General features: G+C 37.9%; 1 protein-coding gene across 3 annotated transcripts in view; it reads right to left on the bottom strand.

Moving 5' to 3' along the window:
* LOC122636596 (zinc finger protein rotund-like) overlaps nucleotides 1–23,020 on the bottom strand; it is a 179,652-nt gene that overhangs the window by 96,224 nt on the left and 60,408 nt on the right. Inside the window, exons 1-2 of one of the 3 annotated variants that reach the window (XM_043827989.1) lie at nucleotides 16,888–19,062; nucleotides 11,863–12,135 (exon numbers count right to left, since the gene is read on the bottom strand). In XM_043827989.1, the coding sequence (XP_043683924.1) occupies nucleotides 11,863–12,135; nucleotides 16,888–17,223 (609 nt within the window). In that variant the 5' untranslated portion in view covers nucleotides 17,224–19,062. Of the gene's footprint in view, nucleotides 1–11,862; nucleotides 12,136–16,887; nucleotides 19,063–23,020 lie in introns of those variants that run through there. The other 2 variants (XM_043827981.1, XM_043827999.1) reach the window with 2 other exon arrangements.

Genomic DNA, 23,020 nt, shown 5'->3' with positions numbered 1-23,020 from the left:
TTCTCTTTTTCTCTTTTTCCTTCCCTCTCCCTTCGCTCTCCTTCCTCCCTTTTCTCTCGGTTCAATATCGATCCTGGCCTATTTTCCTTTTTTCTTCCGCAAGTTCCACCCTTTTCTCCCTTTTTCTGTTTTCATCCAAGTACGAACAAGAACGTAATTCGCTTTCGCGTTGCCTCTCGCCGTCTTCTTGCCGCTCCGTCCGGTTTATATAAATATTCTTCTCTCGGCGTCCGCGAGAAACGAAAAATTACGGTGCGGAAAATTTTCGGTAAGGAAAGAAATAGTATATACGTACGTACGTACATACGTATGTATGTATGTATGTATGTATGTATGTATGTATGTATATATGTATGTATATATGTACTTACATACGTATGTACGTATCTATACGTATCTAGTTCTCTCTTAAAAAAGCTCTCTCTCTCTCTCTCTCTCTCTCTCCTTCCCTTCCTCTCTCTCTCTCTCTCTCTCTCTCTCTCTCTCTTTCTCTCACTTGTATGTAAGTACTAAGGTACATATCATCCCTTCATCATAGCAATATACTTTCTTTACTTTTCTTTACTTTACTTTACTTTTCTTTTCTTTTCCTTTCTTTTCTTTTCTTTTCTTTTCCTTTCTTTCTTCCTTCTTTTCTTTCGTCTTCTCTTCCTTTCATTTCATTTCATTTCATTTCATTTCATTTCATTCCTTTTTATTTCATCTTTTTTTCTCTTCTTCTCCTCCTCTTCTCTTTCCCTTCCTTTCTTTCGTATTCATTGTTTGATAAATTTAGGATCGATAAATAATTAAGAGAATTGTCGAGTTCCTTTGGCGAAACACGTTCGGACGGACGACGTGGATTTCGATCGTAGCTTTCGAAAGTGCATTTACCCTCGTTCGGTTAGTTTTCTTTCTTTCTTTCTTCTTTTTTATCTCTTTTTCTTTTTCTTTTTACCTTTACCTATATCGATCTTCATTATCGTCCATAGGCGACGTAGTAGTACTTACTTTCAACGTCGTCGTCATCGTCCTCCTCGTTCTCGTCGTTTTCGTCGTCCTCATCGTCGCCGTCGTCGTCTTCGTCTTCGTCTTCGTCTTCGTCTTCGCCTTCGTCTTCGTCTTCGTCTTCGTCTTCGTATTCGTCCTCGTTGTCTACGACGATACGCTCAAACTTTTCATCGACTTGCGTTCGTTGTCAACTATATTGGGCGAACGAACGAACGAACGAACGAACGAACGAACGAACGAAAGAACGAAAGAACGAACGAACGAACGAACATCGAAGGGAGAAAAAAGAAGAAGAAGAACGTACATACGACAAGGAAAAAAAAGAAAAGAAACAGAACGAAAAAGAGAGAGAGAGAGAGAACTTTATCGCCGAAGCTCTACCCCCGTTGCAAACGTCCGTTCCGTCGCGTCGTAACTAATTTTTTTTCAAAACTACGCAAAAACTTTTTCTTCGGATCGCGTGATTCCCCGTTTGAATGAGAAAAAAAAGGCGAAAAAAAAAAGGAAAGAAAAAAGCGAAGAAAGAGAGAAAGAAAGGAAGAAAGAAAAAGGAAAAAAGAAAAAAAAAAGGAAAAGAAAAAGAAAAAGTAGTGATTCGTTCTTCGTTCTTCCTCCTCCTTTTGCGCCCACCTCCAACCAACCCGATCCCCAACCATCCCTTATACCTCTTACGACACCCCATCCTACCCTCTCTCCCTTCTTCTCCACCCCCTTTGCCACTATATACACGTAACGTTTTATTATCGACCACGACGACTTTCTGCTCTCTCTCTCTCTCTTTTTCTTTCTCTCTCCAATCTATTTTTTCCAATAGTCTCGTCGAGCCTTCTTCCTTTTGCCATGTTCGATATAAAAGGGGTGGTAGTGGGGAAGATACGGGAGTGGGTGGAGTGTGGGTGGATGGGTGGGTGGTTGGTTGGTTGGTTGGTTGCTTGGTTGGGAGGGTGAGGTGAGAGGAGACTACGAATAGAAGGAACGTTCCTTTTGAAATCTATCAAATATCAGGAAAATGGCGGGGACATTGGCAACTATGGCTCCTCAAAGCGTCCAGCAAGCAGCGTTGCTCTCGTTTTCTTCTTTTGCTTTTCTTTCTCTTTCTCTTTTTCTCTCTCTCTCTCTCTCTCTCTCTCTCTCTCTTTCTTTCTCTACGTTCTCTCGCCTCATCCTTTTCCGGGGTCAAATATCGATTCTGATATTTCCAGGACCTTTTTCTGTTTCTTCGGACAGATGCTAGCTCTCTTCACCCTTCACTATTCCCTTTCCTTTCCATTCCTTTCCATTCCTTTCCTTTACTTTACTTTCCTTTACTTTCCTCCTTTTCTTATTCTCTTCTTCATCCTCGTCTAGAGGGAATTCGGTAAGAGAAAAGGAAACCTACGGTGGTCCGAAAAAGAAGACGCGAAAACATAGCTAAGCAGCTTTTAGTAACGAACTTTGGCTGAATTTTCTCCTACCACTTCTCTATCTCCCTCTCTCGCCCACTCTCTCTCTCTCTCTCTTTCTCTCTCTCTCTCTCTCTCTCTCTCTCTCTCTCTTTCGTAAAGTTGAAAGTCCTTGGAGAACTACTATGGAACTTGTTGGAGATCTAAACTGTGACGTAAGAAAGAATTGAAAAGTTTAATCGGCGAAGTTGTTCAAGTCGCGTTCGTCGAGCTTTCTCTGAATTTTCACTTATGCCAGCTTTCTCGTGCGGATAGAAATAAGATTCTCCTCTCGCGCGTACTCCACATACGATGGTAGGGTACATGGGTTGGTAGGTAGGTAGGTACGTAGGTAGATAGGTAGGTAGGTAGGTAGGTAGGTAGGTAGATGGGTAAGTAGGTACCTAGTTTCTCGAGAAAATCCTAGCACGATAAGCGGCCTCTTCGTTTGCTCTCTCTCTCTCTCTCTCTCTCTCTCTCTCTCTCCCTCTTTCTCCCTCTCTTTCTTTCTCTTTCACTCTCCTATATGCTCCTTTACTTCATCTTCAGTCAACATCTCTGATCTACACATCCTACGGCTTTGTTATATCAACTATTTATAAATTTGTTTTCCATTATCGATTGACATTAAATTAGAAAGAAAATAAAAAGGAAAGAAAAGGAAAACCGAACGACTCGATTATTTGTTGGATTTGAAATTTCGCTCTTGAAGTTACGGAATTCTTCTTTCTTCTTTTTAATAATTCACGTTAATAGATCTTGATCGATCTAATGGATTCGTATTGATATTATTACGAATAAAATTACGTATTAATATATCATTCCGATATTGCCTGGTGTCAATAAAAATAAATATCGACTACCGATCGATGTATTTAAGACCATGTCACCTACATATGTATATTTACCTATATAACGTTTAACTTTCATCATCGGTAAGATTGGTATAAAATTATTCGTCGAACGATTCGACGAAATGGTACGTTACTCTTTTTCCCACGAAATACGTTATGCTCGGTCTTCGATCGATCGATCTAACCACGGTAGCGTCTGCTACTCGTCATTCGAAAAACACGTGGCCCCACTAAAACACTGGCTCTACTGTTTCTCCGTTACGTTCTCTTCTATCCGCGAGCCTTTTAATGAGCCGACAACATCTACCCGAGGAGAACTAATTCGTTCCTTTGAACCGTGGACGCCTGCGCCTCTCCGAAAGGGGCGACCGTTCTTTACGACGTCTCCTTCGGATCTCGTAATGGCCGCTAATTAAAAAATTATCTTCTTTTGGTTCTTCTTCGTCTTCTTCTTCTTCTTCTTCTTCTTCTTCTTCTTCTTCTTCTTCTTCTTCTTCTTCTTCTTCTTTTACTACTTTCTCGCGACCACCGTATTCGTATTTAATTTACATGTTCCCTATACATGTTTATTATTTAGGATATTGATATATCTTTAAATCGTCTTAAGTGACACGTAGAATAATTGTTTATAATAAATTGATGAATATATTATATTCGATTGTACGTTAAAAATTTCTTTCAAGCGACGTGGAGAATACGAGTCTTTTTTATTTAATAATTGTTTATAATAAATTGATGAATATGTTGTATTCGATTGTATGTTAAAAATTTCTTTCAAGCGACGTGGAGAATACGAGTTCTTGTTTAATAATTGTTTATAATAAATTGATGAATATATCGTATTCGATTGTATGTTAAAAATTTCTTTCAAGTGGGATATAGAATTCGAATCTCACTATCTAAACAATTGTTTATAATAAAATTTAGAATGTATAAGAATGTAAACATATGTTAACATTGTCTTAAATGACATACGAAATACGCGCCTCGCTATCTAATAATTTTTTACAATTCAATATATCAAATATAGGTCTCTCATTATCTAATAAAATTACTTATCGAAATAATTGCTCGTAATAAAATTTAAAATATATTCGGAAGGAAGGAAGATGCGTTAAAAACAATATTATGATCAATAAAAATAAATACACAATTCTTTACGCTGTACTATTAGAAAACAAATAAATGTTTATAATGAAATTAAAAAAGGAAATTTCACGTGTGTGAAAAATCTCGAAAATTTCGAAGCGCGACTTAACTCTTAGAGGCTGTATCGACCTCTACCAACAAAGAAAAAAAAAAAGAAACCAAAAAGAAAAAGAAAATCGATTTCAGCTCACCTCGGATAGTGTCGGATAATTATGATCGATGACACACACATACACACACACACACACACACACACATATATATATATATAAAAGAAAAAAAAATAATAGAACTGGCTTAGAGAGTACTCTTTTTAAGCACGAACTTTTAGACGAAGCTCACGTACATATGTGTTTTACTATTGGTTCTCTTCTCTTTTCGAACGGTTCCCATATCACCGATGCAAAAATTCAAATTCGATGTCATTAATAAAAATTAAAGAGACATCACGGAGGGCCATGACGGTTTTCTTACTCTCTTTCTCTTTTCCTCTTTAAAATTCTACTACGAAGTAGGGCTAGAGAAAGAGGAAGAAGAAGGGCCACATCTCTCGAGGGCAAAAGTACCTTTATCTTACCTGCCGCGGTACAATAGCGTGAGACTATGGGCCCTTTGTATTTTACTTCCACGATGATCTGCATACGCACCCCTTCGAGCCTCTGATACGCACCCTAAGGCTACCATCATCTTATATAAACCCGATGTAGAAAAAAAAAGAAAGAAAAAAAAAATATATATATATATATAAGAAAAAAAAAGAACGATTGAAGGAAAAAAAAATGAAAAAGAAAAAGCCCCACGGAAGTTCGCATTTTTTTTTTTTTTATTCGCTCACTCGCTCTCGCTTCTTGTCTTCGTTTCTTTCTTTCTTTCTTTCCTTCTTTCTTTCTTCATAATTTTTATTCCTCGTTGTTTTCTTTTTTATTCCTTCCTTCTTCCTTCCCTTTCTTTTTCTTTTCTTTTCTTTTTTTTTTTTTTTGCTTTTTATTTCTTTATTTCGTTTATACATACTATTCGAAGGAAACGGATACGATGATCTTTTTTTTTTTTTTTTGAACCGCTAACGGTACGTTCGCGGGATAAATTACGCTCGGTCACGTTTCGAACGTGAGACACCCTGACTTTCTTTTACTAAGAAGAATCTCTAAACTCTGGGACCGTTATAACACGATCAGCATTTCTACGATTATCCTTGATAAATTATTTCTTCGTATATATAATTTGACTTATAATTTTAAATTTGCGAAAGCCTAATTTCACGGATTTATGATTTTATACTCAAAGTTAGAGAGATTATGATTATTATTTTTGTTTGTTCATTTATATTCGTTTTGATTAATATAATAATACGAGAAATCGCATTTTAATTTCTGTGATTAATCGTATGTAATCTTTAGAAACAATAAGTTGAGTAATCTGAAAGGAGAAAGAAAAAATTCAATCCTCGTTAGAAATAATAGTTTGAAACCTAGCAGTATTATAGTCAACCGAAGTTTCTTTTCTATCATATAAAAATTATCTTCCAAAGTTGCTTGACTCATATATGTTATATTTAATATTCTTGAAGCAATTAGAGTTACGTGCGTGTCGATATAGCGTACTTTAATAAAAATAAATAATATACGAAAATAAATGTTCGTAAATTTAGTTAGTAAAAATAATCTTAGCATCTAAACTGGTTGCAACATTAGGGTTGGTACTTTCACTTTGCTAGGATGTTAAAAAAGAAAAGGGAGAGAGAAAGAGGATAGAAACATCGGCCAAAGATATTTTCCACGTGAACGAACAGGGGGTGACGATGAACGTGAGGAACAACGACGATGTTAGAAAAGGGTTAGAATGGTCGAAAATTTTGTAAAAGGGTCCCATAACTCTGTCTTGGGGCCAAATGTTGTGACAACGTCGCCAGAAAAGGGCCTGAACGAACACGTTGTACGAATGCATTTCTTATATTGCTTCAGACAGCTCGAGAAAGATATGAAATGTTTAAAAAGTTCAATTGCAAACTGTAATTTCAAATGACAATCTTTCATTTGAGGTAATTGTTAAAAAAAGAAATCCTTTTTCGATGTGATTAAATTATGTTAAAGCATTAAAGTGACAGATTTAAATTTTATAGATAAATTAATTAAAAATAATAATGGATGAACTATTTTGATATATATATATAATATATATATATATAATATTTAAAAAAAAATTTATTTTTAATAAATGTATATTAATTATGTTGACGTATTGAAACGACAGATTTGGATTTTAAAGATAAATTATTTAAATATAATGATGAAGAATTCTTTTTTCTTTGTTTTTTATTGTACATGTTCTCTAATGTATTTCTTTTTATGAATCGTACTATTACGCTATAATGTACTATTTGTGACAATTATTTAAAGAATTTATTTTTCATCTGTTCATTAATGAATTTGTTCTTATATAATTTCTTTTAAAATAACTTTCAGAAAATACTTAATATTTGTTTTAAAGATTACTCTGTTTTTTATTTCCTTTTCTCTCTTATGTTTAATAAACGTGTTCCCCTATTCTCAACTCAGAAGTCGGCAATTTTAAATCACGAGAGCCATCGTTGTAATTTGAGACATGTGTATCTAGGGAGACTTATATTTCGTCCCTAAGTACAATATAACTTTATTTTTTAGTCTTATTTAGTGTTCTATAGGTTTAGGCTTTATGCCACGTAAAAAAAAAAAAAAAAAAAAAAAAATAACAAAAATTAAGATCAGATCTTTAATTTAATTTAACTCAATACACTTATTATTTATTTCAATTAATTTAATTTAGAGGAATGAAAATATTTTTTTATTAACTTTATAATAAATATTCCATGATTTATTCTCTAAACAGTAACAATAATGAGGATGATGACAACAAAATTATGATTTGTAATAATAACGATTTTGTACTTATAACTTAAATGATATTTCACGGAGGATGAATTATCAAAAAAAAAAAAAAAAAAAAAAAAAATTACTTTCGATTTCCATATTATTATAATAATTCGTCGAAACGGGATATCATTCTGAAGTTAAATAAATTTAAAGTAATAACTAATAAACTATATATCCTTTTTTCGTTTCTATTTTTTGTTTCTGTATCCCACAAATATATCTTTACACGAGCTAAGAATAAAAAAATCTAACAACCATATATTGCGATTAGGGTAGCAGTTTTTTTTTTGTCTTTTTTATAAACCACCTGGTATAAATTCGCGAATAAACAACTAACGTATAATTTAATTATTATTTCCAAACCGTTCGTATGAATTGTTTGAGCATGACTAAGAGATGGAAAATTTTTGAGACCAAAAAAAAAAGGAATGAAAAAAATATAACCGTTTCGACTTTAAGAAGAGAAAAAAAAGGAACGATGAAGAAAAGAAAAAAGGAAAAAAAAAAGGCAATGAGATTTCAACCCTTCCAACTATTTCTTTCTCTTTTCCTGTCAGCGAGATACGTTACTAAAAAAGAAAAAAGAAGAAAAAAAAGAAAGAAAAAATTCATTAACCTATTCGATCCATAGATGATACTCAAAAGCCAAAGGAAAAAAAGAAAAAAGAAAGAGAGAGAGAGAGAGAGAGAGAGAGAAATATCGCAACCCTCTTAACTAGCACGACTAGCTTCCCCATTCGCCAGAAATTTTTTTTTCTTCTCTGTTTCTCCGGTAGTAACGGGTAGCCGAAACGAGACAATGAACCGAACGCCTCTCTCTCTCTCTCTCTCTCTCTCTCTCTCTCTCTCTCTTTCTCTCTGTCTAACCTTTACTTCATTTTTTGTCTCACGTAGCTCAGAGACAAAAATGCCGTTGCACGAGATTTGCATTCTCGTCTCGGGCGGTGCTAGAAGTAGCGAGGGATGGCAGAAAAAAAAGTCGATCGGAAAGAGAAAGAAAGACAGAGAGAGAGAGAGAGAGAGAGAGAGAGAGAGAGAGAGAAGGAGAGTGAGTAGAAAAAAAAGTGGCTAAGAGGGGTCAGGTCTACCGTGAGCCATTATTTTAATTTTCTCCTACCGTAGCGAAGGGATGAGCGAATCGTGTACAAGAGAGAGAGAGAAAGAGAGTGAGAGAAAAATATATATATATATATATAGAGAGAGAGAGGGAGAGATTCTTCTTTTACATAATCTTCGTCAAGGGTGGTTTTTCACCACCGAAGGCCAAGGACTCTCACGGAAGAAAGAAAGAAAGAAAGAAAGAAAGAAAGAAAGAAAGAAAGAAAATGATTCCAGTTACCATACGAAGCAGAAGAAGAAAAAGAAGAAGAAGAAGAAGTAGAAGAAGAAGGACGGCTAAAGTGGTATTTTGCATCTCGACGAATAAAAAACGAGGAAAGGACGAGAAAGGGTGAGGTATGGTGGGATGGTGAAGGGATGATACTGGAAAAGGAGGAAGAAGAACAAGAAGAAACGGAAGAAGATAAAACGGTACCGCCACCCCGAGCAAAAATTACCCTAAAGAGCTCCTCTAAGCGTTTTAAGGGATTACGATCGGGCAGGCGTAAAGGCAGCCCAAGGAAAAAAGGGTTGACCACCCGCTGGGCGAAAGCGTCGACAGATTACAAGCTCGGAATACGTGTTTACAGGGTTCGCGCTCAGCCTCTTTCGATTCATTCGACTCTCCTGCCCTACTTTTCTTTCTCTCGATTCAACCCCTATCTTTTTCTATCGTTCTCTTTCTTTCTATCTTCCTTTCTTCCTTTCTTTCTTTCTTTCTTTCTCGTTTCTTTATATTTTTCCTGTTTCTCAATCTCTCGGAGATGAGGATTCCTTACGCGTCGTCGACCGATTTTTCAACGTTAAATGGAGCGTGTCGTATTCGTGAGTTCGATGCAAGCAACTTCTCGAAGAATGCAACTTATAAATTCACGAAAGCTATGAGCTAAGAGGTGGAAAACAAAACTGTAGTACGAATCGAAAGATACAGAGAGAATATTTAAAACACGATCGTATATTGATTTCGCGTAATTTAAGTAGCACAGAAAAGAAAAAAAGAAAAAGAGAAAAAGATTCGTAATGAAATTATTAAAAGGTTAAAGCTGCGCTTATTACGATACGAGAATGTAATATAATCGATCGGTCGTTAGATAACAATTGGAAATTATATCTCGTTGATCTCAACGAAATATCTAATGGAGAAAAGAGAGAAAAATTGGGGAGAGGGTAGGACGAAATGGTTCTTAATGTCTTTAGTTCGTGAACGCGACTACGAGATTTTCTTTTCTTGTGTGTGCGATAAGAGGGGTTACTTGGAAAATGTCGACGATTTCATCGAGGACCTAAAGTTCGAGGTTCGACCTCGTCATCCCCAAACGGGGTGAGTTTCTCTCGTTCTTATATTGATGCCCGTATGCGGTCTATGCAGATTGCTCGATTGTCTTCGAAGGAAATCTTTCTCTTTTTCTTTCTCTTCCTCTTTCTCTTTTTCATTCTGGCAAACGCATCGTCGCACCGTACCGGTACGCTACGGTACTTATGGGCTGTCCCCGTGAGAATCTTCATGCCTTGCATTTGCATGCCGCGGATTATTTAAATCGTCCCCGGTACGTATTGTCGTACCTCCTTGTTTTTTCCAGAAGGCCTGAGTAAGAAATATCCCATAGCTCTTCTACATGGCCCAGCGCCTACCGGCCCCGTGACGGACAAAAAACAGGGTGCTTCCTCGAGAGGGCCAAAGAAGTAGGGATAGAGAGAAAAAGACAGAAAGAAAGAGAGAAAGACAAAGAGAGAGAGAGAGAGAGAGAGAGAGAGAAATACATCTTTTAGCTCCTACAGGTTCTACACGACATGTTTCTCAAGAATCCCGTTGTGGTCCCGTCATTCCCATTCAAATACAAAACGCCCGATTCCGTTTCGCTCGAACTTAAATATATACTCAGTTCTTCGTATCGTCCCTTACGATTTTCCTATATTTTCATTCAATCGCGGCGACGAGATAGAAAAGGATTTTCATTTTCAAAGAAAAGGAGTATAACGATCGAATGTTTTTTATCGGACGAATGTCGAGAGAAAAAATTGAAGGGGAAAAAAAGAAAGGAGGAAAAAGGAGAGGATCCAGAGGAGGAAAAAAAGATCCGTCGTGTATCGGTTACGTCATTGGGGAAGAAAAAAAAACGATGAAATGGAAAGATTAAAAAAAGAAGAAGAAGAAGAAGAAGAAAACAAAAGAGAGAAAAGGAAAAAAAAACAGAGAGAGAGAGAGAAAGAGAGAGAGAGAGAAAGAAAACGAGAAAAAGCAAAATCTCAGCGTAGTCGATGGAAGAAACGTTGCAAACCGACGAATATCTACGCAAACGATCGTCTATCTCTCTCTCTCTCTCTCTCTGCCTTTTCCACCCTCCTCCACCCTCTTTAGCCACGTTCTATCTCATTTTCACTCGCACGTAAACTTTTTTACTTCGCCGTAACACTCCCGACTCTTTTTTCGCGCTTCCGTCTATTTGTTTTTTTTCTCTTCTCTTCTCTTCTCCTCTCTTTTCTTTTTACATTTTTTTTCTTTTCTCTTTTTCTTTTCTCTCTCTCTCTCTCTCTCTTTTCTTTTTTTTCTTTTTTTTTTTTTTTTTTATACCAACCTCGAGGCAGAGCGAGGCGAAAGAACGGTGCTATGCAAAGCGATCTTCAACCCTTTTTGACGCCCTTCTTCCATCCACTGTCCCTTTTTTCCTTCTGTCTCTTTACGCGTGTCTCTCTTTCACCCTCCTTTTCCACCCTTTGTCTCCCTCGGTCTCGCTCTTTTCTCTTCCCATCTCCCTCTCTCTTTCTATGTCTCTCGCTCTTTTTACCTCTCTATTTCTCTCTCTCTTTCTCTCTCTCTCTCTCTCTCTCTCTCTATCTATCTATCTATCTCTCAGTCTCTCTCTTTCTCTCTTTCTCCCTACCGCTCAAAGTTCCGTCCGTGTCTCTGTCGTCCTCTAATCCAGCCTCGTCTAAATTATGCAGGACTCTCGCCCGGAGACAGCGTAGAGGACTAGGAGTAGGGGATTGAGGCGAGAGCGGGGTAAAGGAAAAAAACAAAATCAAAACAGGGATAGTACAACTCGTTTCGCTCGAGAATGCCGTGCAAAAAAGAAAAGAAAGAAAGCTTCATTCTCTTTCTCTCTCTCTTTCTCTCTCTCTCTCTCTCTCTCTCTCTCTCTCTCTCTCTTTCTCGGTCCAGCTTTTCTCTTCCTCCTTTTCTTTCGCTCTTATTTCAACTTTCGATTCAACCAAACGAACGTCTTCTCTTCCGGCCATATCTAATTTAACGTCTCTCTCTCTCTCTCTCTCTCTCTCTCTCTCTCTCTCTCTCTCTCTCTCTCTCTCTCTCTCTCTCTCTCTCTCTCTCTCTCTCTCTCTCTCTTTCTTAAATAAAACACATGCTACGTATGGTAATAAGAAAACGAACAAAACAAAACAAAAATAGAAAAAAGGAAAGGAAAATAATAAAAAGTGACTTACGTCAGTGGAGAGACCGTTGTTCCACGGATAAGGTGGCTGAGGTGGCGACTGTTGTTGATGATGAATACCGGCTACTCCGCTTGCGGAATGCGGATTGTGAATGTGTTCCGCCATAACGCTAACCCAGTGGGCCAGGCCGCCACCCCCAGTTGCCGTGGGGCCCGTTCCTCCACTTCCGGTACCCCCACTACCGGCACCACCCCCACCTCCTCCTCCTCCACCGCCACCGCCTCCACCATCCTCGCCACCTTCCGACCACGCGAACGACGCTTTCTGTAAGCAACAAGATAAAAGAATTTTTAACGTAAGGATTCCGTTCAAAAAAAAAAATTTGATTATTAGTTTAATATTAATTCTCGTTTAACTTATCCGATTTGATCAGCTGCAAATTTTATCCATATATTTTTTTCTTTCTTATTTAGCTCCGCCATTTATTATTTTAAGCGAGTAAGAACTTATACAATTATTTCTTCAATCTCCGAGTTTAAATATGCAATGACTGAGATGCACTCGTCAGGAATATTCAAGTAGAAAGAAACTGAGGAAAATGAGGAAAATGATGTTAATCTAAATTTCTGTGTCACCTTGAACGAAATTTAAATAATGAAACGTTTTATCTATTAAAAATATATTACGGTAAAAGAAGAAAACAAAAAAGAAAAATTAGTCCATATTTTTCTGTGTCAATCAAAATGGAATATAAATAATGAAGCATCTTATATCTAATGAAAATATATAAAAAACGGAATCTTTCTCTGTCCCTCCCTCTGCCTCTCTCTCTCTCTCTCTCTCTCTCTCTCTCTCTCTCTCTATTTCTTTAAATTTCTAGGTCAATCGGAATGAAATATAAATAATGAAGTATTTTTTATTATATAAGAATATATTATAAAAAAAGTGGAAGTCTCTCTTTCTCTTTTTCTTTCTCAATCTCTCTCTCTCTCTCTCCACCTATCTATCTCTCTTTAAATTTCTATGTCAATCAGAATGAAACATAAATAATGAAGCAGATTTTACCCAATAAGAATATTTATAAGAAAATGATAAAAAAGATTACTCCAAGTTTACACCTGATAATAAACGTGTAAATAAACGGCAATGAACGGAATAAGAAACAAAAACAAACAAAAAAGAAAGAACAAGAGGAGACGAGTAATTAGACTTTTCAAATCGATCGAAAAAAAAAAGACTGAACTTGAGTAAGAAACTTTTCAATATTTTTCGTTTCCATAATCCAATACGGTCGAATACACTGCGATAAAAAATTCCTTTGACCATATATAATTATTATGATGAAACAAAGATTAACGGTTGCTATCTAAGCAATTGGCCATCGATCCTACGCGAAATTCATAAAGAATTCATGGTACCATAGAAAGCAGAGAAACGTCACCGGCAACGATAGGCAATCGATAAGTCGTCGTCGAACGTGAAAACAAGAAAAAAAAGAAAGAAAGAAAGAAAAGAAAAAGAAAGAAAAAAAAAAGAAAAGAGAAGAAAAGAAAAGCAAGAGAAAAAAAAATAAGAGAGAAAAAAAAACAAGAAAGAAAAAAATCGCTGAGCCTATTCCACGACGAAAAAATAAACTCTTCTGTCTTTTTCTTTTTCTTCCCTTTCCTACCCTTTTCTTTTCTTTTCTCGTTCGTCCTTTCCGTCGCCCTACTCTTTCCACCCCGTACCTCCTACCCCCTATCCACTGATTCCTCCCTCTCATACTTCTCTCACCCTCACCCAGAACCTCACCCACCACCCTCTACCTTTCTCTCTTCATTTTCCATTCGTAACACGCGTTTGATCATCGTTCCTTCAACAACGTCGATTAATTGGACGGATTTAATTAGCAGCCACGCAGATTTACTTGTTAATTGCTCGCCCAGCACGAATCGTGAGAAAGCTCGTTATAAATCGTTGCACCGATTATCGCAATTCCCCCGAAGGAAAGCAGCAACCAACCCCGCCTCTTTCGTACTCTCTCTCTCTCTCTCACTCTCTCTCTCTCTCTCACTCTCTCTCTCTCTCTCTCACTCTCTCTCTTTTTACTCTTTTTCTCGTGGGCTTTAACTACGAGCAAGGGTGTTATTCCTCGGACGAGCTCCACGCGTAGGGGATGATGCGTTTCATTATTGCCAGCCGGTACTTAATTACACGCTCCCAAAGGCGCGAAACGCCCTTGGTCCCCGCAATTTCTGTCCCTTCTCCCTCTCTACCTCCTTCTCTACCTTTCTCTCTCTCTCTCTCTCTCTTTTTTGCTTGCTTGCTTGCTGGCTTGCTTGCTTGCTTGCTTGCTTGCTTGCTTGCTTGCTTGCTTGCTTGCTTACTTGCTTACTTGCTTACTTGCTTACTTGCTTATGCTCGCTCGACACGAAGCTGTCCTTTCGCTCCGCTTACACCGTTTTATTATCGATAACGTCGTTTACTGGCACAGAAATGTCAGGAGGTAAGGGTAACAAGAGTAAAACAGTCCTTTCTTTAAATAAATAACGTTCCTAAACGATCGACAATGCCGTATATAAACCGGTATATATTCGCAAGTTAACCCCGTGTAATTTAGGAAAATCCTTTCGTGTCAAGAGGAACATATTTCTATTTTTCTCTTTTTCTTTTCTTTTTTCTTTTCTTTTTTTTTTGTTTTCTTTTTCGTTTGTTCCTCTCCTCTTGTTCTTTTTCTTCTTGTCCTTCTTCTTGTTCTTCTTCTTTTTCTTTCTTTTTTATTTCGCATGTATACATATCGATCGAATTCAAAAATAAATATTATCGATTTCAAAACTAAAACGACATCGAAATATTACTTTAATAGATATCCGTGTGATTTCATATTTTATGATCGTTTTAACTGATATAAATCAGTTGCGTTAGGTTTTTAATTTGTTTTTCTTTCTTTTTCTTTTTTCTTTGTCTTTCGTTTTATTTTTCTAAAGAAAAAAAAATAGAGAGAGAGAGAGAGAGAGAGAGAGAGAGAGAGAGAGAGAAAATGAAGAAGAAAGGTTATTACTTGTACTGGTTTTGTTGCGATATTTCGAAATATCAAAGGTACATTATAGATTTCAGTAGTCATTCTACCAGAACTAATATTAAAATCTCGCCAAGAAAAGTCTTTTTTTGTGTGTTCGAAAAAAGGAAAATGGAACAACAGAAAGATGACGTCGCGTTTGATGTCGCATTGTCGATATTTAACTTAATGAAACGGCACTTAAATTTAACAAAGCACAGCACAAAGATATGTAAAATGTTTTTTATTTTCTTTCAATTTATATCTTTTATCTTTTAATTAATTATTATCTTTAAAATAATAAGACGTCTTTTCTTTCAAAAATAAAATGAAATCACTCAAAATCTATTAAATAATGATTATAATAATAATAATAATAATAATAATAATAATAATAATAATAATAAATATAATTGTTTACATAATAATATCTGGAAAATAAATTTAAACCAATGAAGTCAATTTTATTGTAATTTATTAAATAATAATGATAATAATGATAACAATAATAACAATAACATTTGTTGAAAAAAAAAGGAAAAGAAAAGAAAATTGTAGACACTGGTTATAAACAAAAAATTACTGTCAAGATTTTTCCAGAGGTAAACAAAATTTATATCACCTCCGTCCCATTTTCTTTTTTACTATCTCGTCTTATGCTCTCGTTACTCGGAAAAACTCGTCGCCACTAACCACCCCCTAACTTTTTAATCGACGATGTATACATATAGTTATACACGTCAGCTTGTCCTTAACTTGTTGCCCTAATCGTTCAAGCGAATTTCTTTACTTTTTTCTTTTTCTTGTCTCTATTTTTTTCTTTGCTTTTCCCATATAGATAGATGCTCGTCTCGTTATTGTTTTAAAAAAATTGAAATTAAACGAAAATGGAACATCGAAGAGCTAGCGAGAAAGAGAGAGAGAGAGAGAGAGAGAGAGAGAGAGAGAGATAGAGAGAGAAAAAAGGAGAAAGAGAGAGAAAGAGTAAAACGCCTTGTTTAAATGTAAGATAAAAATGTAAGGAAAACCAGAAAAGAGAGAGAATAGGAATCGAAATCGGATGGACCGAAACTTCTTTCTGAATCTGGGTCAAACTCGCGAAGCACGCGATTGAAAGCCGAAGCACTCTCCCGCGCATCGTCTTGAAACGTTTCCCTTCTTTCCCAACGTCTATATGATTGCCCTTACGAAAAAGGGATTGCATATATATATATATGTACATACGTATATAAATGTATATGAATATATCGTATGTATGTATGTATGTATATACGTATCTATGTACGTGTAAATATAAACACCTTGACTTTATATATATATATATATATATATATATATATATATATATATAAGGGTTGAAATATAGGATGTCTCAAAATGAATAGGAAATATTTTAGGGATAGTTTCAGTGTATCGTCAAAAAAATAAAACAAAAAGTTCATATATATATATATATTATGTGCTATTTGACTTTGTTTTCAAGTTGCTTTTTAACGAACCCCGTTGGTTTACTTTCGTTAGAAGTAAAGAAATGTTCGAAATGACCTTCTTGCATTTGAATAAAATCCCATGGAAACGTCTTAACAATGATCGTCTTACTCTCTCTTTCTCTCTCTCTCTCTCTCTCTCTCTCTCTCTCTCTCTCTCTCTCGCTCTCGCTCTCTCTCACTCACTCTCTCTCTTTCTCTTTTCACATTTTTCAGATTTTTTGAAAACTTTGTTCAATATTTTCGTTTCATCGAGTTTCATTAATACAAGGAAATAATTATTTCTATAAAAACAAAAATTTCGCTATAACTCGAAAAAGAAAGTCTAATGGGACGTGAGTTTGCACGGGTTTCATTTCTTTTTTTATCGTTTGAACGTAAATCAAATTAGCCTATAAAATATTTCCCACTTATTTCGGGACATCTTGCACGTAAAAGAGATATTTGTGTTCATGCGTGTGTCTGTGTGTGTGTTTATGACGCAAGAATTAAAAGGAGGAATTAAAGTGGTGTAATAGATGATAATTTTGACGAGATATGTAAAATGCTAACCTCGTCGTGATCTTCCCGATGAAGGGCGAGATTCCTCGGGAAAGCAGGGACACTACTAACGGTGAGTCCCTTCAAATCCTTCAAATCTTTAAGAGCACCAAGAGCGTTCAAGTTGTCCTTCAAGTTGGCCAAATTAAAATTGATACCTTGCTCCTTTAAATTGAGATGCCTATTCAGCACCGTCTTGCCTAACGCGCTCGCTAAAAGGCTGTTGTAGAGCTCGTTTCTTAGGATAAACTTTTGCTCGGTTGGAGCCTCGTCCTTACTCGACAAATCGTTCGATGAGTCCGAGTCGACTTCGACGGATGAATTCGACACGACGCTCATCGTGGACATCTTGCTGTCGCTTCTTTCACGAATAATTAAATATTTGTCGACTTTTTCTTCTTCTTTCTTTCTTTTTCTTTATATGTATATATATATATTATTTTTCTTCTTTTTCTTTCCACCGTGTCAACTACCCTTCTTTTCTTTCTCTCTCTCTTTCTCACTCTTATAACTTTTATTTTATATAATTTTTAAATTCGTCAAGGAAAGAAAAAAAGAAAAATTCTTTTTCGCAGAAAGTCGAACGTTCGGTATCAAAGATTACAGCGAGAGCTTAACAAAATACCTGTACACGTGTATATGTATAGGAATGTATATTTAAATACGCTTTTAAAATGTATGCGTGTATATATATATATATATCTTATTTATTCATTTATTTATTTATTCATTTATTTATTTATTTAATTATTTGTTTCTTCATTTGTTTATCTTCGAATCGATTAAGAGTTTAAAAAGATCGAGACGCGGATTATAAGTGATAGATTGCTTGTACGAGTCCACGGCGGCGAAGGTCCGAGTTCAGGATTAACAAATTTTCATTTTTTCTATTGGAACACGATGAAAATCATTTGGCTCCGACGGTGACGTACGGTTACCGTTCACAAACAACAACGTTATAACATTTATACCAATCCAAAATTTTCTTCTTCTATATCGGAATAGAAATGAAATAAGTGTATACGAGTGATGAGTAGTAACGAAAGATGATGACGTTGTCGTTAACGTTAACGTTGACGTTGACGTTGACGATGACGATGACGATGATAAAGAAGAAAAACAATTCTACGGAAATCCTTTTCACCGCTTTGGGGGGATAGTAGTAGCCTCTTCTTGTTCTTTATTGCCTAGAGGAATTAGAAGCCATAAGACACAGTACGTTGCTTATTTATTTCTCTTGTCCTTTTCTTTCTAGGATCTCTCTCTTTATCTCTCTCTCTCTCTCTCTCTCTCTTCCTTTCTCTCTCTCTTTCTCTCTATCTGTTTGTCTGTCTGTTTCTCTCTATTTATCTATCTATTTCTTTCTCTTTCTTTCTCTCTTGTTGTCCATAGAAATTCGTCCTCGTATCGCAAGACAATTTACAGCTAATCGTATTATTACTATCGCTATGATTGTTAAGGGACTTAATAAGACATTTTCTTTTTCGTCCTTCCTTCACTTTCTCTCGTTTTCTCGTTCACTCTCTCTCTTTCTCTCTCTCTCTCTCTCTCTCTCTCTCTCTCTCTCTCTCTCTTTTATTTTCGTTCGTTGATCGAACTAACTAATAATCACTATCGTAATAATCGGCGAGTGGTTTCTCGCCAAATTCAAAACGCTTTATCCTTCTTAAATCCTATCTTATCGATAATAATTGTTATATTTAATATCATTATGCTTCCGAGCATTACGCCCCGACGACTTGAGAGCTTCTTCGAGAAAGGAAGGAAAAAAAAAACAGAAAAAATAGAAAAAAGAGAAAAAGAACCCAAATATAAAGAGAGAAAAAAAAAGCTTTGCGTTGCTTTAGGAACTTTTGCGCGCGCAGCTTGTTACGCATGGCCGCGAGCTTTCTAATTGGCTGGCTAATTAGCGCGGGAGAAGTCGCCTCGTTTCTCCAATCTCGAGTAGGAACACGAGGTTTCGGCGTGTCTTCGTTTTCTTTCTCTCTCTCTCTCTCTTTCTCTCTCTCCCTGTCTCTCTTTATTTCTCTTTCTCTCTTCTTAACCTCTAAACTTGTCGCTAAAACACGTGAAAAATAGGAACTTTGGTTGATCGCAGTCGAGATTATAATCCTCGACATGGACTCTTTCTTCTTCTCTTCTCTCCTCTCTTCTCCTCTCTTTCTCTCTCTCTCTCTTTCTTTCTCTTTCCCTCCCACCCCCTCTCTCTCTCTCTCTCTCTCTCTCTTCGTTCAATCTTCGTTCTTCATCGTTACGACTTTTCTTTGTGCGAAAATTTGGAACTTCTCCTCCAACGTGGTCCTCCTCCGCCTGGTCGGATATCTCCGGCGGCAGGAAGAAGAAACACAGGAAGAAGAGGAAGCACAGGAATAAGAGGACGTAACATCGTCACTCGGTCGAAGCATCGAAGCTTCTTTAATCCCTTTCTCTCTCTCTTTCTCTTTTTCTCTTTCTCTCTCTCTCTCTCTCTCTCTCTCTCTCTCTCTCTCTCTGTCTCTCTCTTTCTCTCTATATATCTCTTTAAATCTTCTTCTTGTCAGGTTATTTCGATGAGATATTCCTGAAGAAAACGACAGAGTTTCCGAATTTAACGGAACTAACGACGATCGCTGCTCGTTCCATGATGATTTTTTCTCTTTCTTTTTTTTTCTTTTTTTTTCGTTTATTTTCCTTTTTCTTTTTTTCGCTAAAGGGTGTCGGAGAAAGAAGAGAGTAGGAGAGGGGGCGCGGGCCACAAGGCCTCTCGGCCGTTTCCGTGAACGTTCGAGTGTCGTTCGTGTGCTTCCCTTTGAGCGCGCTCGTTGAGCTATCGCTCTTTGCTATGTAAGTATTAGCGGTGTGGGGAGGGGTAATGTCGGCGGTCAGTCTCAGCGGGGACTTCGTTAAGCGCGTATCTTCGAACGTGCGAGCGAGCGAGCGAGCGAACGAGCGAACGCGCGCGCGAGATTTTCCCTTTTCGTGAATACGAAGACGAAGACGAAGACGAAGAAGAAGAAGATGACGATGATAACGATAACGATGACGACGATGAATATAATAATAATAAGAAGAAGAAGAATAATAACAATAATAATAATAATAATGATGATGATGATGATGATGATGATGATGATGATAATGATGACGATGATGATGATAATAACAACAACAACAATAATAATAATAATAATAATAATAATAATAATAATAATATATGAAGGTTATAACTGGGGATAAGAATAAAAAGGATATAAGAAGAATATATACATATATATATAAAAAAGGGGAAAAAAATAAGAAGAAGAGGAAACGGATAGCACCCGAAAAGGGAAGAAAAGAAAACAAAGAGACACGCGATTATCGCGAATCACTTCGCGATTAGGAAGAGAACTCGCGCGGTTTCTTTTCTCTTTCTTTTTTTTTTTTGTAAATCCGAATTTCGAAAATGTATCCCCGAGATAACCGAGATGCCCGAGAGGGGGTTCCTTCCTCTCGGCCCTGGCCTCTCGAATCCTAGTTTCTTATGTGAGCGCGACCGCGCGACTGGTTGATGCAGTCCGCGGCGGAGCATAAGGAAGCGGAAGCTCGACGTTCTCTCTCTCTTACTCTCTCTCTCTCTCTTTCTCTCTCTCTCTCTCTCGAACTCTCGTACTCTCTCTCTATCTATCTATCTCTCCCTTTCGGTCTTTCTCTCTTTCCTACTCCTACCCGACGTCTCCTTCTCTCTCGATCGCCCCCCTCGTCCTCTCTCTGTCTCTCTCTCTCGCTTTCTCTTTCTCTCTCTCTCTCTCTCTCTCTTACTCGGAGCCAAGGAAAGGCGCGCACGCTTCGCCGCGGCCGCCGGCGTCGTCGACGTCGTCGTCGTCGTCGTCGTCGTGGTGCCCTCCGTCTCTTACTTCCTTTTTCTTTCTCTCTCACTCTCTCTCTTTCTTTTTCTATGTGTATATATATATATATCTGTCTATCTCTCTTTCTCTCTCTCTCTCTCTCTCTCGCTCGCTCGCTCACTCGCTTTCTTCTTCTCCTCCTTTCAGTAGTACCGCTGTCTTTCTCGATCCTACTCTCGGAGAAGGTAGTGGGTGGCCGTGAGAAGAGGAGAGAAAGAAGTTGGAAGAGGTGGAGGTAAGGAGGAGAGAGAGAGAGTCTCGAAGGCGGTGGAGCCGGAGAAGGAAGGTGGGAAAAAAGAAGTAGAAGAGAAGGCTAGACGGAGAGGGTGGCTTGGAAAGGAAAGGAGTGGAGAGGGTACGTGTATGTACGAGAGAAAGAAAGAAAGAGAAAAAGAGAGCGAGCGAGCGAGCAAGAGAGAGAGAGAGAGAGAGGGAGAGACGGCCGACGAAGAAACAGATAAATATAGATATTTTTCCTTCGGCCGAGCGGCTAAAGGGTGGGGGATGCCAGAGGCAAGAAAAGAGTAAGAGGTAAGAGATGGGCGGGGGTAGGTGGGTGGTTGGGAGAAAGGAAGGGTGGTAAGGAGTAGGAAGGGGAAGGGTAGAACGCGGCCGCTACCCGCCCTACGACCGAATTGGAAAAATGGAAATAATAAGAGTCGCCTCGTAGGGGGTTGCATGGCGGGCTCGCACGAGCTTCGAACGAGGGATGTGGGAGGAGAGGAGGATGAAGGAAGAGGAGGAGGAGGAGGAGGAGAAGGGGTGGTAAGGCAAGGGTACGAGTTGCCGACGGATGGGGAGCGGGAACTCTGCGCAGTGCAGCATGCGCTTTGAAGCTACACTCGGAGTGAGAAACGAGAGAGAGAGATAGAGAGAGAGAGAGAAAGAGAGAGAGAGAGAGAGAGAGACAGAGACAGAGAGAGAGAGAGAACGTGCACACATCGATTGGGGTATGTGTGTTAGTCTCACGTGTGTTCGAAGGCGAAATGTGCTGAAGAGGTTGTAGAGAGAGAGAGAGAGAGTCGATGGGTGGGTGGCTGGGTGGAAGGGAGGGAGGGATAGACGCTAGATCGTAGTCGTCGTTGTCGCGCGTTGTTCGTGTACGCGAAAAGGGGAAATGCCTTGATGGGTACGTCGAAACCAACATGGCTACCACACATACGAGTTAAAGACTTTCGCACAATCTTCGCATAAATTAACTCCCCCTAAATGTTAAACGTGTGTACGTAGGACGACTGTGCTATGGTATATGAGTAACGTGGGGACTCTATTCTCCCCTGGTAAGATCGTCGCTCTACTGCTTAGAAAAGTGTAACATAGTTACACTCGACAACTTGTACAAGAACAACAACAACAACAACAACAACAAGAACAACATCGACGGTAACGACAACAACAACAATAACAACTACAGCGACGACGAAGATGACAACGACGTCCACAGTTTAATATACATTTTTATTCATTCGTTCATCCTTTCGTTTCACGTAGGAATAAGGGACGAAAGGGATTACGATAAAAGCATTATCGAGTGGGAGAGAGAAAGAAACTTGGTTCCATTGTTCGTCCTTTACTCAATACTAGAAGCCGACAACTTGTTTTCTCTTCTTGCGCTAGAATAAATGGATCGTCTCTCGTGGAGAAAGAGGAGACACGCATACAACACTCGAGAGAGCAGGTGTTACCGATTATGTTATACACCAGACGCAACTCCACGGTAGAAGAAAACGTGACTCCCCTAAACTCGCTAAGGCTTGTCTCTTTCTCGTAAAGAAAGAGGGAGAGACGGAGGGACGGAAAGAGACGGACGAATAGAGACAGAGATAGATAGAGAGAGAGAGAGAGAGAGAGAGAGAGAGAGAGAGAGAGAGAGAGAAAGGGAGAATCCTAGAAAGAAGAAGGGTACACTTTTCATCCTTTATAACGGTGCGCACCCTCAATTACCATTATATCCCATTGATATGCAGATACTTTAACACTCCTAAAATAATCTTAGGAAAAAGCTTCGAATAGCCAACCTTATATCTCTTGTTTCTCTCTCTCTCTCTCTCTTTTTTTTTTGCGGTATACCGTTCCAATACTCGGTATCATTTGTGTTTTGGTTTTTCGGGGCGGTGCATCGTCCCCCGGAAGTAGAGTTTTTCGTTTCCTCGTACGATTGGCCCTATTACCGAGGGTATTTCGATTCACCAAATAGACTACTACGACTACGACGACTACGACTACCCTTTTCTTTTTCTTCTTCCTCTATTTCTCTCTTTTCTTACGTCCTCTCTTTT

This window comes from Vespula pensylvanica, chromosome 1, assembly GCF_014466175.1.
Source record: "Vespula pensylvanica isolate Volc-1 chromosome 1, ASM1446617v1, whole genome shotgun sequence".
In the NCBI taxonomy this organism is placed as follows: Eukaryota; Metazoa; Arthropoda; class Insecta; order Hymenoptera; family Vespidae; genus Vespula; species Vespula pensylvanica.
This window is presented reverse-complemented; position numbering and strand designations above follow the sequence as displayed.